The following is a 17541-nucleotide window of genomic DNA, read 5'->3' as shown; positions in this document are numbered from 1 at the left end:
CAGCTATCTGGGGGAATGGAAGATTGTGTGTAGGGCTTCATCACAGCAGTACTCATCTAGCAGCTGTTGCTTCCTCACACTTTACACCAAATTTCAATTGTTTTAGCCAACAAATGAATGTTGCTGGAAAATCATCATGCAAATTAATAGGTACTAGAAAACCATTATTAAAATTATTAGTCTTAGTGAAAACAAATACAGTCACTGGAAGGAAACGTAGCAGGATATCTAGAATAATTTTCTTTTAAAATTTACTGATTAATTTAAAATACTCACTTGTATATATTGCAAAAGTATATATATATTTAATTCATATGCATATATAAACATAAGTACTTGAATGCACAACAAATAGAAAGCATTTTCTATTTTGATAACAGTTCAATTATACTTTATGTGATTAAAAATAATTTAAATATTTGCTGCAATCACTCTAGAAAATACATTCTTTCTCAGACACATTTTCACCATCATCTGACTTAAAGGTTAGGCTTTTGTTCTCTATTACTATGATGCAGGCTTTTTCTAGTTTTTCAGTTTTGCTAAGTGAACTTAATACAAGTAAATTATAAAATATAGAAGACACTATATTAACGAATAAACATTGCAATGTAATTTCCTACACCATAACTGAATATTAAATCTATTAGGTTCATTTGTTTCATTGCTAGTTTATTCATACTTGCTTCCGAAATCACCTGGGGCCTAAATTCTGAATCAAGTCAGACACATCCATTTTCTTCAGCAGTGAAAGATGGAAAAAGTACCATTTCTTGTGAGATGACAGCAGATTTTAGCATGAAATGACAGTAAACACCTACCTCCCTGAGGACAGGATCAGTGATACTGTCCAGGTTCACAGAGCCTTCATATGTTAGGTAGTGGAAAACGTTGAGTGCACGCACGGCTTCTGGTCCTCGTTGCTTGTAGCCAAATATAAGGTCAATCCACTGATGAAGCTGACATGATACAAACTCACTTTCCAGGGCCTGCAAGTGAAATTCAGGATTAGGAAGTAACTGAGAAAACATAGCAGGCATCACTACATTTTCTCTTCAGACTTATTTGATATATTTGAAATCTTTCAAACATTAAAAAAAATAAACTTATTCTATTGAGAGAAACATCAAAAAGATAGTATCTTTTTCCTTTACCTTTATATCATGCTAATTTTCTTCTCAGCTACTGAGTTTCTCCCAGCTGCAAGTATTTTAGTAATTTCTGGGCTTTTCAATTCGGCTAGTTAATTTGTCAAGAAAAAAATGGAAATGGGAAAGAAAATTCAAAAAAGCAGTCTTCCAACTAATTTTCAAACTAGTTATAATTAGTCTTAAATCTAAAATGGAAATTCCTCCATTGTTTTTATCACACTGCCACTACTCAGCACGAGCACTTCCCAGCTAGGACAGAGCTTCATGTCTTTCTGAGGAAATTTCAGATTTTACAAGCTGATAAACTTCGGGAAAATATTATTAATTTTTTTTCATTTACATTAAAAGGAGGCTGCTTCAGAACTAATCATCAGGTGCTGTAGTACCATGCCATGCCATTTACTGGCAGCAGCCCCCTTCTCACCACCCCACAAGCAGGACTAGCCTCAGACAAGGCAAGCCATGCCTGGGCCATCATGTAACCATTCCTCAGAGATTTTCCCAGTAATGCTCCTCATGGAAGAAGAACTCTCTGTGCTTTCGTGGAAAACTGGACACTTTTCTGCCAAAACCAGTGACTATTATCTCTGATGAAAATGGATGGGAAGGCTCAGGCTTAAGAGCTGACATGTAGCTTAGTTTTCAAGGGCTTAAGTTCAGCATACCATAAAAAGCCACAAAGAAATCTTGCAGGCAACCACACAAAATTTTGTTATTTCCTTTTCAAAATCAGAAGCCATCATATGCATAATGCAATATTATTAAAATAGCATTAACATTGCTGCATGCTAAATAATATTTAACTAATACTCTTTAGTGTCAAATCATGCTTCTCAACAAATATTTTTAAAATGCCATGTCCTTAATTATATTGTACTGTGCATGTTCAAAATGATATATCAGCAACTACATCATTCCATATAATCTTTTCCATAGGACTTTTACATCATTTAGAGTGCAAGATGCTAGCATGCAAGGATAAAATTAAGTATTCCACAGCAACAACCAATAAAGCATTTCCTTACTTTTAAATGATTAATTTTTTAATGTTCCTTTTGTATGTAATAAAGCTTTTTAAGAATTTAGAATTTAAAGCCAGTTATCTTTCTAGCATACACCTCAAATCCATTTGCAGCAATCAGCCTAAAAGTTCTCTTGAGCATCTGAATTTTGAATATTTATAATTTTGTTTGATCTCTATATATTTATTATTATTTTATTTGTTTATTAACATGTAATTAACAAAAAAATTAGCTATTTCTTTGGTCAAAATTAGCTTTTTTTCTCTAGAATATTAAGAGCACTTCAGGAAAACAGCAGAACTTTTGATTACTCAAAGATCAGACAATGTGTTTGAAAAAAATTGATGCTTGGTTTAAATGAGGTGTATTTCACACTTTTCTCATCTAATATCCTCTCACTGGTGTTAGAATAACAAAAACGTGGAACCATTGGACAGTTTGAGTTAGAAGGGACCTCAAAAGGTCATTTAGTTCAACCCCACTGCAATGAACAGAGACATCCTCAATTACTTCAGATTGCTTAGAGCCTTGTCCTGTCTGACCTTGAATGCCCCCAGAGATGAGACATTCACCACATCTCTGGGCAACTTGTTCCAATGTTTCATCACCCTATAAACTACAAAAAACTTCTTCTTTATATCTTGTCTGATCTATTTTCCTTTCATTTCATGCCATTACCCACTGCCATATCTCAAAAAGTTGTGCTAAAAGTTTGTCCCCGTCTTTCTCATAGGACCGTTTAAGTACTAGAAGATCACAATAAGGTCTCCCCAGAGTCTTTGCAAAGCTGGACAATGCCAGCTGTCCCGGCCTGTCTTCATAGGAGAGATAATTCAGAACCTGGTCGTCTTTGTTACCTTCCTGTGGACTCACTCTAACAGGTCCATGTCCTCCCTGAGGACCCCAGAGCTGGAAGCAGGACAGCAGGTAGGGCGCCTCCAGAGCAGAGCAGAGCAGAGCAGAAGGGCAGAAACATCTCCCTGGACCTGCTGCTCATGCTGCTTTTAATGCAGACCAGGATGAGGTTGGCCTTCCAACCTGCAAAGAGACTTTATTGGCTCATGTCCAGTCTCTCATCCACCACCATCCCCATGTCATTTTGGCAGGGCTGCTCTCCATCTGTTGTCCCCCAGACTGTGTGGACACTGGGGGTTGCTCAGACGCACCACCTTGTACTTAGTCTTGTTGAACCTCATGAGATTCCCATGGGCTGCTTCCTTTACTTGTTCTGGTCCCTTTGGATGATATCCCACCCCTCAGGTGTGTCAACCACACCACTCAGCTTGGTACTATCTGCAAATCTGCTGAGGGTGCACTCGATCCTACTGTCTATGTCACTGTCGAAGATATTAAATGGTACTGGTCCCAGGACAGACCACCACTTGTCACTGATGTCACCAAGCCGATGCAACTGCCCAATCAATTCCTTATCTACTGAACAGTCCACCCATCAAATCCATCTCTCACCTGTTTAGAGAGAAGGATTTTGCAAGGGACCATGTTAAAAGCAAATCCAGACAGATGACACCTGTAACCCTTCCCTTGTCCACTGATGCCATCACTCCATCATAGAAGGCCACTTGGTTGGTCAGGAAGGACTTTTCCTTGCGGAAGTTGCGTTGGCTGTCCCAAATCACCTTCCTGCCCTCCATGTGTCTTAGCACAGCTTCTAGGAGGATCTATTCTATGACTTTCCCAGGCAAGTGGTCAGTATTTCCCAGGGTTGTCCTTTCTATCCTTTTTAAAAATGGGAGCAGTGCTGTCCTTTTTCCAGTCACCAGGGACTTCTCCTGACTGCCATGACATTTCATGGAGAGTGGCTTGACAACTTAGGTCATTCCCTAAGGACTCTGGGATACAATTCATCAGGTGCCATAGATGCATGCTCAGGTTCCTCAGGGGGCCACCAACTTGATCTTCTCTTAAAGTGGGAGGGGCTTTGCTCCCCAAGTCCCCATTTTGCAGTCTAGTCACTCAAGAGGTATGCGAAGAGAGGTCGCCATTGAAGATTCAAGTAAAAAGTTAGTTCCCTGAGTACCTTGTTCATTGTGACTGGTTTGTCAGTCTTGCTCATGAGGGGTACTGCACTTTTTTTGACCTTTCAAGTTAAAAGACTTAAGGGGGTTGAACATATATATTATATTTCCCTAAGGCCGTTTCCACTTGCACGACCAGCACTTACTCAGCACCTTTTCATTCTAGAGAAGGTCTTACTGACCCTAGTAGGTCTGGAGAACTTCTATTTCACATGGATTAATAGTTATTTAATAATTTATTAAATTATCTACTTTTTAACAACTGCATATCATGTCTTTGTCTCCAGTTATTTAAACAGCTTTATTGTACTATGTTTATATAGTATAATGGTCCTTAATTCCTCAGGGAAGAACCTCCATTTCTTGAAGAAACCTTGAGGAAATTTATAGCAAGGGAATATAATTATTTTGAGCTATGTATTTCAGAAGAGTGGAAGCTGCGTGGTTTGGTGCAGAATTTAGGGAAAGGACGAGAGTAGAAGGTGGAGAGAGGAGCCAGAGCTGTGAAGAAGAAGGGCTCCTCATGGGCCTTAGCACTGCCCAGCCTCCAGCTGCAGGGTGAAATGAGTGCTGTGGGATGTTCATTGCCTCCCAGCCAGGGCATCCTGTGGGGTATGGCACCAGGCATGAAAAAACAGGAAAGGTGTCCTCAAGGAAGGGCCACCAAAATGCTACAAAGTCCCACACCACCCTCAGTGGGTCAAGGCTTTATAATCTCGATTTATTTTAGTCCAGGGAAAGCTTCTTGTATCAGGTCTGACCTGGTTTCTTCCAAGTACTTCTGCAATGCTACTCATGCGATACTTACAGAATCCTCTCCCTAATTTGCTCTAATGCACAGTCTACTCCCCCTCCATGTAAGTGCCTCCTGAAAATTTATGAGCTGTTCACTGTCAACGGTACATCGTTTGGTTCCTCAAGAATATGCAATGCTCAGTAGGGAATAGGGTGAGGGAATTTTCTGTATAAAACATAATTTGTAGGTACAGTAGGAAAAACATACAAAAAAAGACAACAATAATATCCTTAAAATAAGCTGGTGATGGCCATAAAAATCAGCACTTTGGATTTAAATTATTTTAGGGGTTTAATTTTATGAACATTTTTAATATGAGTGATAGAAGCATTAAAAAATAATAATTATGACTGATATAATTATGTCATATCTATATAATTTGTAATATGGGTTTTAAAGATTCTTAAACAGAAACAAGCCAATATCCATCTTGTTATCTATCATAACTAACATGTACACAAAACAGAGTTTTATTCAAGCACTCCTAAAGTGATCTTGTTTGAACAATTATTAGGGCTTCATTTTCAAATAGCAACATTCCAGTCAAGTTTTTTTTTCATGAGTTTTGCTTTAAGGATGGTGTTTAACATGTTATTGTTTCCAGTGGAGTGACTTTTATTGTTAATAGGTAAATTGCAAGTATTATTATACATATAGTGTATACATATTTTGTGAGTTTTTCATGTTTACAGCCAAGTGTATGCACATATGTTCCAAAATCTGACCTGCAGCTGTTGTAAAATAGAAAGAGATATTAGTAAGTTGATTTTAAAACTAAATAAAGTTATTATAAACCAAATTACTTCTTACTATAGTTCTTCTCTGACCTTTACAAATGCTGCACTTTCCCCTATGCTCATTCTAATTTGATATTAAAGGTATTTTTCACAGGCATGTCAGTAGGAGGCAGTGGTTTTTATTGTAATACAGACTGTATGCTGTATAAAACATCATAAGTTCTGGATTTATAAAATATCTATCCAGGTATTTTTTGTCACCAGAGAAGTGGGAAATCCTGATGCTGCCACTTGTCTGGACCATGGTTGCACCTTCTCTTTCTGCAGTTCCTGCCTTGCCCTCCATGTCCATATGCTGTCTGTCTCTCCAAAATCTTTCCATCTTGCTATTAAATTATATGTAATATATTTATGTATATTTTCTTATAATTACTCTGAGATAGTTTCATTTTACAGATCTGCTCAAAAACAGATCATCAGCCATTTCAGCCCATGAGTTGAGTTTCTCTCCTCTCCCCTCATATCCATGGTCCTCTGCAGTGTCTGCAGATTCTCTCCACCAAATATTTCTCATCCTCAGTTACTATTCCTTGCACTCATCAAAGGGAAATCCTTGACTATCCTCATCAAGTATTTCAGGCAATACTGCTATCTGAGATCAGTTATGTTCTTTTAAGCAAAGTAATATTTTAATAGAAGTGACGAAGTACACTATACAGATTTGGGTTATTCAGGGATGTCTGCAGAGAAACTGATCCTTTAGGTAAGCATCTTCATGATATAAGTAAGATTTTTCAGCAGTATAGCAGGTTTAAAAAAAAATCTCTGCTAAAAGTAATTAAAAAATCTGAAGTAGATTGAAACTCCTTTTGCCTCAATAACTTTTACTTGCATAATCTTGGCAATACACAAAATAAAATCCAAGTGACTTTTGAGGAAGTAATATCAAGTCTTATCTACTGCTTATCCGGTAGAAGAGAAATATCAATTGCTGCCGAATCACAATTCAAGGAAGAGAAAAGATCTTCCAGATTTTCATAGCACAGAGATTTCATACTAGATATTTCTAATGACTATTCAAGAAGCTTTTTAATTATGAAATACTATGCATGCTTCTGAATAGCCAGGGAATGGTACAAAAATGCAATTGGCAGCAGAAGAGTGCAAATAAATCATTTCAGAGACAGAAAGAAAATTCAATCTCAGTAACAGTTATGTAATAGGAACAAAATATGTATAACAAAAACAAGACATGGTTTAGTCTTTCAAAAATATAATTTATCATGAATACATTTTTCTCGGCACTGCAATTTGTAATTTAATATGTGCATAAGCCATAATTAAAATATCATTATAATTAACTTTGAATTACACAATCCTGCATCTTTTGTTTCAAAACTAAAGAATGCTTATTATAAAAGCTGTGCTTCAGTGTTTCACAGTGGTGTTCCCTGCCTTGATTTAACATGCTTGACTTACTGACTGAGTCTGTTCTATTTCTGGCTCTCGGACTGCTCTGAGTCTGTGGGGACTGAGAGGCTGAGTAGGACTACAGATGCACATCTGTGGAAGGTTTTATGCGTGGATATTTTTCTCCCTGGTAAACTGGGAGATTATGATTGATGAGCCCAGCATTAGGGTAATGTTATCAGGGACACTTTCTGCCTCTGTCCTTTGTACCGTTGCTGAGGTCAGACCATAATCACGTTAGCATTGAACATAGTGCTTTATTAATGTTTCATGAGTAACTCCACAGTAATCAGTCTAGCTTTGTATGGATAAATAAAACTGCTACAACAATCCCCGATGTAGAAATCGAATGTTGAAGATACTGTAATAGGGCTTGAAAGTAACTTGACTGTCTTTTCCAGGCTTTTTAATAAGTCTAATTTTCACAAGTTTAAAGGAATCTCTTTTGATGGAAAACCATTTCCACTTCTACTTCCATGTTTAGTTTGAAGTATAAAACAACCACCTGAACAATCAAAAGATACAATAAAAAATCCTAGCCTGCTATTTGTTCATTTGCATAGAATTTTAGTAAAGCTTGTTAACCAATTGGTTAAATTGTGCTGATTTATGATACTGTGCCTCTGTGATGTTTCCTAGGCTATTCTGTGTTTTCTTTGGTAAGTATCAGGATGAAATTATGGCATTCTTGCTGTTGTTTAAAGAAAATGCTTACATTCATAAATGTGCTAGAAGTATATAAGGATTTTATTTACTCCCACATAAAATTACACATAATGTATACCAGCAGAAAGCACAAAAGAAAAAAAAAGAACAAAAGAAAACAGCATCAGCTAGGGAAAAAAAGATCCCACTGTATGTTATGCACTACCACATAGGATTCTTCCCACTGAAATGAAATTATTACTGCTGATTTTAATAGATAAGGGATCAGGAAAACCCTTACTTGAAATATTCCTTAGTTTTCTGTAAACATATTCACTGCTTGCTTTGCTAAGTTGCTGTAGAAATCCCAGGCTTGCAGAAGCTTGCTGTGTTTTACACATCAGCATCACACCCAGGCTATTTTTTTCCACAAGAAAAAATGTAACAGCCAAAGCCTGGCCTGGGGATGACCTAACTGAATAATACATCTGCTGGCTGGTTCAAATAATGGAATCAGACATTAGGCAGGGAATGTCAAACTTTCCAATCCTTTTTGTATTTGTTCCTTTGACCAGTTTCATTCCAGTGACCAAAAAAAGGGGTACTGGCAGTTTGTTGTGTGTGTTAATAAAACCCTACATGAGGAAATTTTTCTACAAATTATAACACATTCAAATTATTACATTTTGAAACTGTAATTCCATTACTTCTTACTATACATACTATCTGCATTTTCATGAAAAGGATTATCCTTCTTTAGCTACTTGCTCTTCATAATAAGCTTTGTAAAATATTATGCATATATCATGCTCTTTAAACTCCCAAAGTTATTCGGTTTGTTTTTATCCTCTGAACTCCATCCAAATGTGAATGCTTCTGTTTTCTAGTCACCCAGAAGTGAATCCAATATTCCAGGTGCAGTCTCAAAAGGACCATAGGTACAAGTGTTTACATCCTCTGTGATGTAATGATTCTCCATAGATGGCATCAAAATACACTTATTTCTGGTGGATATAGAATTACAGAATTTTATCTAATCTAATTGCTGTTCACTGTCACCCCTACCTTGCTACTGCTCTATTTTTAGTACTGTTTTTGTTTCCAGATTTCTGCTTCTTATTATCTTCTATTCTTTCCTCCCAAGGTGATTTTCAGTCTATGTTCTGCACCTAATTCAAATAAATCTATGCCTCTTTCTCCTGTTTTGTAGGCAGTTTCTAACTTTATTATCATTTTCAAGGTTCCTGACTGCTCATTTGAAGACAGCATGTATCTGTGTAGAGATGAATTTTAGCTCCTGATCATGCTCTTGCTAAAAGTAGATGATGAGGTGAATAAAGGCCATGCAGAAACTGCCTCCTGGCAAAACTGTACAAGAATGGAATAATGCTCTCATCTGTGAGGAAAGGGCTGGAAAACAGTAGAGGAAGGGTCTGATTCAAATGGGTGATAATTAGTCATTTTAGTAACTGCAAAGTACTCAATTATTTGAAGCCTGTAATTATGATACTACTCGAGTCTTAACACCAGTTTGTCTGTCTCCTGGCAGTCTGAGCATACTTACACTCATGTGGAATCAGTCATTATCTCACTATCAAGTCCTATAGCCCTAAGGAGGCCTAAATGCTATACTTTAAATTTGTGTAAGCAGCTGTTGTCTTCAACAGCACAAAAAGTTTATTTGGAGAGCTGCTATGCTACTTTCCAAAAAGCAGGAATTGCACAAGGGAAATTAAATAAACTAAAGCTTAAGCTTTTTTCCAGGTGATCTTCTATCACATAGTACCTTTTATCCTCCTAGTAATAATTCCAACATTGTGGAAAGAAAATATTAATGAAGTACAATTTAATATAAAAGGAAGATTCTTACAAAATTTAAGAATAGGAGTCCTTACTATGCATCTCTCATTATATCCCCCAATAGGTGGCAGCTTGCTTCTCTGTTTTCACCAAGGAATCACAATTTGGATCTTTCAGAACTAAAAACTAAACCTCTAGGCCAATTTCAGTGTGCTTACACCTGGGCTCAGTTTGGTTTTAGCCACAACTACAACCCAAAAGGTGCTCTATGCAGCAACACAGGCACTCCAGAGACACCAGCCTGTGACTGCACATCCCACACCTGAGAATTCTAATGGACTCCAGTGATCCTTTCAGTACATATCCCTCTTTTTTAGTAAAATTGCACTTGAATTTATTTTCAGCAGCTGAGACAATAACTTGTTTTTAAAAATAATTTTCCAATATATCTGGCATAAGAAAGGTTGTTCAGCTTCTTCCTGTCAATGACAGACTAATCTATCAATGACAAAATACTGTTCTCCTGGTTTGTGTAGTACATTTCATATGTCTCAAGTGATGAGGTTGCCATCACTTCCCTAAGAGACTGTTGTACATATGTCAAACCACTTATTCTTCTAAATGGAGGACACTTCTAAATCATCTACATCTAGGAATAGGTTTTGTTTTATAATATTCTTCTATTCTTCTGAATTTCATGAAGCTATTTTTTTCTATCAACTCCCAAAGAACGATTTTCTTTAAACAGACAGTTATTAATATTACGTTACCAAACTGATAAAAAAAAAATCCAAACAATTCAACACATTGCTAGATTTCCAATGCTACCACAAAAGCACTATTGGGAATAATGCATAAACTGAACAGTTCTGCAACCCTATGGAAACCGACAGCTTACTGAAAGCACAGTCCTGACTCTTTAAGAAAGACAAGCAATATGCATTGTACGGAAGAACTATTTCCAGAACAATTCAATAAATTGAAGTATTGCTGGCCAAAGAATCTGAATATACCCTACTGTTCCTAAAAACTACTAAAAGCATACACATGCTTTAACTTTATCAATAATAAAATGTCTATCAAAATTAAAGAAAAAATATACACCAGAAATATTCTACTGCTTAAATCCTGGAGGGCACATGATGATTTACATCAGAGTTGTTATTTTGCAGAATTTCTTCAAAGACTGCAGTTGTTTGCTTATGTTCACATTTCTACACCTTCCAGTTCATCTTGATGAACAGGTAGTGCATATCTTTAGGTGAATAACAACTACAAGATGGCTTGCAAGACATCAGCATTTATAATATTCTTTTATTTTTTGATGTAGAAGATGGTGAGGAGGAGCAGACATAAATTTTTCAGGCTATCTTGCATTGCCAGGCTCATGCACATCTGATGCTTTTCCATGAGAGAGTAGATAACTGAATTTAACTTTCCATAATTTGGGCACATGGAAGGAAAATCTACTATGAAATAAAGGGTTCTGTCAAGCAAGACAGAATGCAAATTCTCTGCTTTTTTATTTTATTTCTCTAAATCTAGTTCAAAAGAGATGAAAAACAGAACTAGGTTAGCTGACTAAAATACAGAACCCCTTAGACTAAATTAAAGTTCAGCTTACCATCCTGTTGATACGGACAAAGTCTTCAGGTTTCTTGGCCCAGGGAGGGAGATCAACGTCATTCACTACAATATCATCTTCCCTGACTCCTAGATTGTAGCCATTACTGTTGACAAACATCTCGGGTAGGTAGTAAAATTCTGGAATTAACTCCTAGCAGGGAGAAAACACACAATGAGACTTCACATTTAACAGAGATGCTAAATTGTACTCTGAGAATCAGGCTCTCTTGTGCTACATATTTAAGCATTCCTAGGTTTTTTATGTTTCTGTGCACCTTTTTAAAGAAATTTTATATCCTGCTTTCTTTGACTTACAGTCAAATGTATTCTGCATAATGAAATATTCAAACTTTGTTTTTCCCATATCTGTTTTTATGAAAAGCACAACTTTAGATAAGGCAGTGCATATGAGTAAAGGAGACTTCTTCACAATAATAGCTACAAGAAAATTAATGATAAGCCTTCAATATGAAAATATATTGGATTTTTAAATTACTATTTAACAAAAATATTTCAAAAGGGGAAATTTTGCAGATATAACAGTGTCTTGATCTTACTTTCTTTAATTCTTTAATTGCATAAGAAAAAGTGGTAATTGGATTACCATTATAATGAAAAATAATACATGGTGAAGATCTTTTTCTACTGTAAGAAAAATTCAAGAACAGACACAGGGAAAAATATCAGTACAACAAACGTCCTTCAGACAGATATTAAAAAGTGAAAAATCAATAACTGCAACAGATAATAAACAATAGGTAACTTGGAGTGTGAAGTTTTCTCAGTTTCCAGAATAGCTAAACAGTAATCCATTTTGACATAATGAATATTGCTGTTTGCTCGTGTTATTTTAGCATTAAGTATTGAATTGCAGTAAAAACAAAAAAGCTTTAAACCTCACTATCTTTTCTCTAATATCCAGATATGGATTATATTCACCAAATTACATTGTTAAAAGCATTAGGGCATTCAGCTGGGTAACATGATAAAAACTGATGACACAGCACCTGAAATCTGAGTCTCTTTGTGGTCCTTTCAAAGGCTGCAGATATGAGAAGCAAAAAAACCCCACTGCAGACACAAACTCATCTAATTAAATCTGATCTGCAACTCCACAGAGAATAGAGCAGTTAAAGCAACCTTTCAAATTTACAAAGTGATTTTTTTAAAAGTGTATTTGTTACAATTTTAAGTATGTTTAGGAAGGCAATTTAATTACTTCTATACATCATAATATACTAATATAGGTTAGACTAAAATGCAAATCCAAACAGTATCTAACTTCTATAATATATTAACCAAGTAGACATGCCTGAACCTGAATAACTCATCATGAAACCAGCTACAATTCCAAACAGAAAAGAAAGAATTAAATTATTAGATGTAGTACATAATAAAACAGCAGCCAGAGCAAAGTCAAAATGAGAGAAATCCTGAATATCCTATAATGTTAAAAGAAAAAAATATTAATTTAATGCCTATCTTAAGTTTTATTATAGACACCTCTAATTTATTCAGAGTATTTCTTAAAAGCACTCTTCCCCCTTCCCCCAAAACATGATTCACTAAATCTCAGGTTCCAAAGAAAGCCCTTTGGTTTTCTCTAATGGAGCCCAAAATAGAATGAATAGTCCTCAGAGCTGGAGAGAACTATACAGAAATCTTTCAGGACTTCAACAAATCACTAACCCAGGACTCACAACCCAACACATACTACCACACAAATCACTGACAAGCTAAGAGCATTGCCTTAAAAAAAGTGAAAAATCCATAAGGACCTAAGAAATATCAAAAAGTCAAAATTAATCTTAAAGCCAATATTCAAATGAAGCAGAATTTATTAAGGAAAAAGTTTGCTTCTACCTTGTATAAAAGCCTTGAAGCACATAGCACTACTATGTTGCAAATACTATCAATTTCTTTTCAATGTAGTGGCATACTAACCTTCAATGTCACAGCAACCAAGTCCTTCAATTCCACTAAAGAAAAGTTATTTGTTAAATTTTCGTTTTCAGTTTTAAATGTCATAGCATGTAACTGTGGACTTTTACATCTACACATACCTGAAAGATTTGTGCTACCCAGAGACACATCTAGTGTTTAACTGAATTCTACTAACCTTTTGGCTGAAGGGGTATCTCGAAACAAAGGGATTTAAGTCACTGAGTATTTTTAAAGGTATTTCTATTTAGTAAGTTTATCTTTGCTGCTCTTTGCTTTCAGGGTAATTTAATGTTCCCTTGTCTGGAATAGCAGAAAACATAAATAGAAATAGAATAAACAAAAGTATGTGATTAACTTTCTTTATAAGATTTATTGTGTTGTGTATGTTTAGTTTGAGCTGTCTTATTCCTGTGCTCTGGAAGTTAACCAGTGCCAGACTTCTGAATCCTCTTCAAATAACACTCTCCCTAGAATCCTAATCATTTCAGTTACACATCTCTTGTAGGTTGTTTTGTTGGGTTTTTTTTTCAGTCAAAATAAAAAAAACTAAACATAATATTTAAAAAGGATTAACTAACCCACTGTGTTATAGTCTCAGCATTCTCTTCAATGTTATTTTTAGTGCAGCCTACAATTACAGTGCTTATTTGAGTGCTATTTAGCATGAATTGAAATTTTTCTTGAAATGTGAGCCATGTTGCATGTGACCTTTCCCAGATACTCACATATTTCCCATACTTTGAATTAACCATTCAGTTTTCTTTCATACCATTTGATGTTCCTCTTGTAATTTTGCCATCTCCACTACTTACCAGACTAAGAAACCACAGTGCTTAAAAATAGCTCAGATAAATATATCCCCTTCTCATTTCTAGAGGATGAACTAGTATATACTGAAACACAGGCCCAGTATGAAAGCCTGGGGCACCCTGTATGTATGAACTTCAGATTCATGTATTTAGCTGCTTAGATGAATAGAAAATACAATCAAGCTAGACATGGTTGATAAAAATTTGGTTTTATGTGTACATTGTTTATTCTGCTGTGAGAAATTGAAGAAGCTGTCTCTTCTATCTCATGCCAAAGGCAGGCAGTGGCTGGGCATAGAAGGGCAAAAAACCTCTTCCTCAGGGCCTTAGTGAACATGTTTCACTAAGAGAAGTATAAACTGGGAGAGGCAGAGAGAGGAAGGATTAGCAAGGACAGTGAGGCAGAAAGGATGGAGCCCAGGAGCTTTCTGGGAAAAGAAACAGACAGGAGTGAACCTCAGAGGGGATGACAAGATGACAACTGGGGCCCAGAGAGAATTGTGTAAACTAAGAAGCCACTGAAAGTTGCAAGAATGTACAAAAGAATGCAGGAAAATATAACACTAGCAAGGACTATTTTCAAAGCCTATTAATATGTTCTCATGTAGAGTTTGTTTTTAATTTGTTTCACAAGTGGGTATGTGCCAGTTCATATTCTAATAAAGATTATGGCTTGAGAGAGGTGCTCTTTTGGTGCTTTTTCTGTTATGGACAGGAAACAGGCACCTCAAAAAAAATAGCAGTTTCAGGGTGCTATCCAGAGAGGTGACTGTGTCCATTTCTCCATTCCAGATGAGGTTCAGCTATCCAGCAAGCTATCTGTCTACCCTGTTGTCCCAGAATTTGAGTGACAGCAATTCCACAATTCTTTCATCAACTGGTCTCAGTGTTTTTCATCTGGGAAGTTTTACCTAATAACTGCCCTGAATCCTTCATTATGCAATCTAAGTAAATTTTCCCTCATCCTAGCTATCATCCATCCCAGATACTGAGAATAAATTACTGTTTTCTCTTTGCATTGTTTATTGCATGTTTGAAAAGCATTATTTACCAGATTTACAGCCTTCAAGCTCCTAAAAGTCTAAGTTAAGGATAATGATGTATTGCTCCATTGTTTTTGTTACAGAAATGCAAAATATTCCTCTAACTTTCCTAAATCAGCTAGCAGATTTATTGCTAAACAGTCCATAACTTAATTTACTTCTTTATATACTTTGGACATATCATATTTTGTCACATGTTCATCACACAGAAGCCAAAATAAATGTTTTTGTCAACCTTTGTAGGCTTTACATTGGGGATGGAGATCGCATACTCTTCTGACAGCATCTGCTATTTTTCATTCACTTCAGAGCAGAGTGTAATTTGTCATACAACACAGCTTTTTACAAATCACCAGTTTCATACTTCAGAAGTGTCATTGTTAAATTCACCCTGAAGATAGGGACAAGGAGACTTAAAAATTAGCAGGGGAAAAATGTAACTCAGAGATAGTATTTATGTCAAAGGATAGGACACAGAGGACCTTCTGTCTCCAAATCTGCTTTCTGCTTGACAGACAAAATAGTTGATCAGAGGTTTCTCAAAAATCCTATTGCACCTTCAGTGGCACTAGTGGTAAAAGGTAAATGTAAAGCCAGATCTGGGCAAAGAAATGCTAGTTTGAAGCTACTGTGACTTTGAGAAATTTAGGTCTCAAGCTACAAATGTTCATGAAAGATAAATCTCAAAATATTTTTTCCTACAATACATACATTGTGTCAGCCAGTGCAAATCAGGCCATGAAGGAAAATATCAAAACAAACAAACCCATAAAACAGCTTCCCTACAAGTTACATCATTTAGCAGGCATAAAAAGAGGGAATGCAAAGAAAAAACACACAGAAAACCAAACTTTTAAAAGTCTGGAATTTTTAAAATATTCACAGACCAATTAGGCATTTTAAATGCATATGTTATTGCATGCAACTCAGCTGACCTATAATTTTGCATTAACTGAAACTAATCAGTAAATGTTATTGGCTTCATTGCTCTTGCCAAAAGACATTGAAGGTTCTAAATAAATCTTTCTGAATATGTTACCTGTCATGGGTAATTTCTTACCACAAGAAATATCTAGAGTTCAAAGAGTTAATAAAAATAGGGATTTTGTGATCTAAATCTATTTGCAGTAATTTCTGTCTAGTTGTCCTTGACATTTCATCAGCTGGTAACCTCCTCTGCTCCCCTTTCATTCACACTTCTAATAAGACAGGTTAGCTTTCCATCATTTAATAGTCAGCTGCCTCTCAAGCTTGGCTCTTCTCACATGAAGAACGATGCAGTAAAGCTATTGAAGGGTGTATAAAAAAAAAAAGGAAAATTAATATTATAACAGACATTTCTTGTCTGTAAATGTGATCTCTTGTTTATTTTAATAGCTATACTAAAACCCCAAGGTATAGTTAACAGTATTATATGCCTTGTGTCTTCATATAAGAAAACATCCCCCAAATGCATTTTCTAATTTACAAGCCTGTGACAAATCCAAACTGCTGAGAAATTAAACTTTAAAAATATGTCTTCAGGTGGTAGAGGACTGCTATTAACACTATTATAATTGTACACCACTTGCATCAAATCTGACATTTCTGTTTAATAGGTTTTGCTAAGGGTATGCCATTTATGGCCTCCCAATGAAATCAAATTCAACCCAGACGTTTTCACTTTTCTAGTATAATTCACTTCAAGGTTTAAAGCTTCCATTTCTTTTTCTTTCTTTCTTTTCCTCCCAAAAGGTTGATCCCCTGGCATCCATTAATTCCACAAGAGTCTAGTACTGGGTCAATGAGTCAATCATGAGTTCCTCCATTTCACACTAAGGCACTTTACTGACATTTTGTCAGAGCTACCTTTCTAACTTCTAAACAGACTATTCAAAAAACAATATAACAAGTTTGAGGGGTATTAGGAAAGATTAGCGTCTGAACAGGAGGTTCTGGGGAAGTCAATGTTACCAAAAACTGGAGGGGGGAGGGGGAGGGGGGGTTTAGAAAGGAAAAAATGTGCAAGCTGACTGGCCAAGTTATGGTCATTTCCGGGTGACTTGCTTCCTCAAAGGTCACCCCGTGAACGCTCATTCTTCCTCCAGCTTGTACTGATTATCTCGAGAGAAGGTCGATGTTGATAAAGGGAGACACAATAAAATAAACTGTGTTATCCAGGCTCTCCCTTGTGTGTTACCACTCTAACACAGCACATACTGTATTAATTCTGTTTCATCCACTGTAGGTGAATGAGTTTCTTGAAAATGAACCAAAACAACCTGAGAGTAAGGAACAGCATGGTCTAAGTAAATCTTTAATCCTTTATTGAGCAATTATCTATCATACACTTCATTTTTCAAAGGTGGTCTACTTTTTGCCACAATTCAAGATGCCAGAATTACAGCTTGTTTTCAGGCTGATTAAGCTACTGCCACAGCCCTATTTTCATTAGCTCAGTGTGAAATAATTCAGTCCCAGAA

General features: G+C 36.1%; 1 protein-coding gene across 11 annotated transcripts in view; it reads right to left on the bottom strand.

The window, feature by feature from the left end:
- The window catches only part of NBEA (neurobeachin), a 454524-nt gene that overhangs the window by 44392 nt on the left and 392591 nt on the right, over positions 1-17541 (bottom strand). For all 11 annotated transcript variants that reach the window (XM_063149159.1, XM_063149160.1, XM_063149163.1 and 8 more), the window contains 2 exons: positions 11282-11434; positions 822-989 (listed from right to left, as the gene is read on the bottom strand). In XM_063149159.1, the coding sequence (XP_063005229.1) occupies positions 822-989; positions 11282-11434 (321 nt within the window). The remainder of the gene's footprint in view (positions 1-821; positions 990-11281; positions 11435-17541) is intronic.

Source organism: Melospiza melodia, chromosome 2 (assembly GCF_035770615.1).
Source record: "Melospiza melodia melodia isolate bMelMel2 chromosome 2, bMelMel2.pri, whole genome shotgun sequence".
NCBI lineage: Eukaryota > Metazoa > Chordata > Aves > Passeriformes > Passerellidae > Melospiza > Melospiza melodia.
The sequence above is the reverse complement of the archived record's forward strand: the minus strand, read 5'-3'. Positions and strand labels throughout refer to the sequence as shown.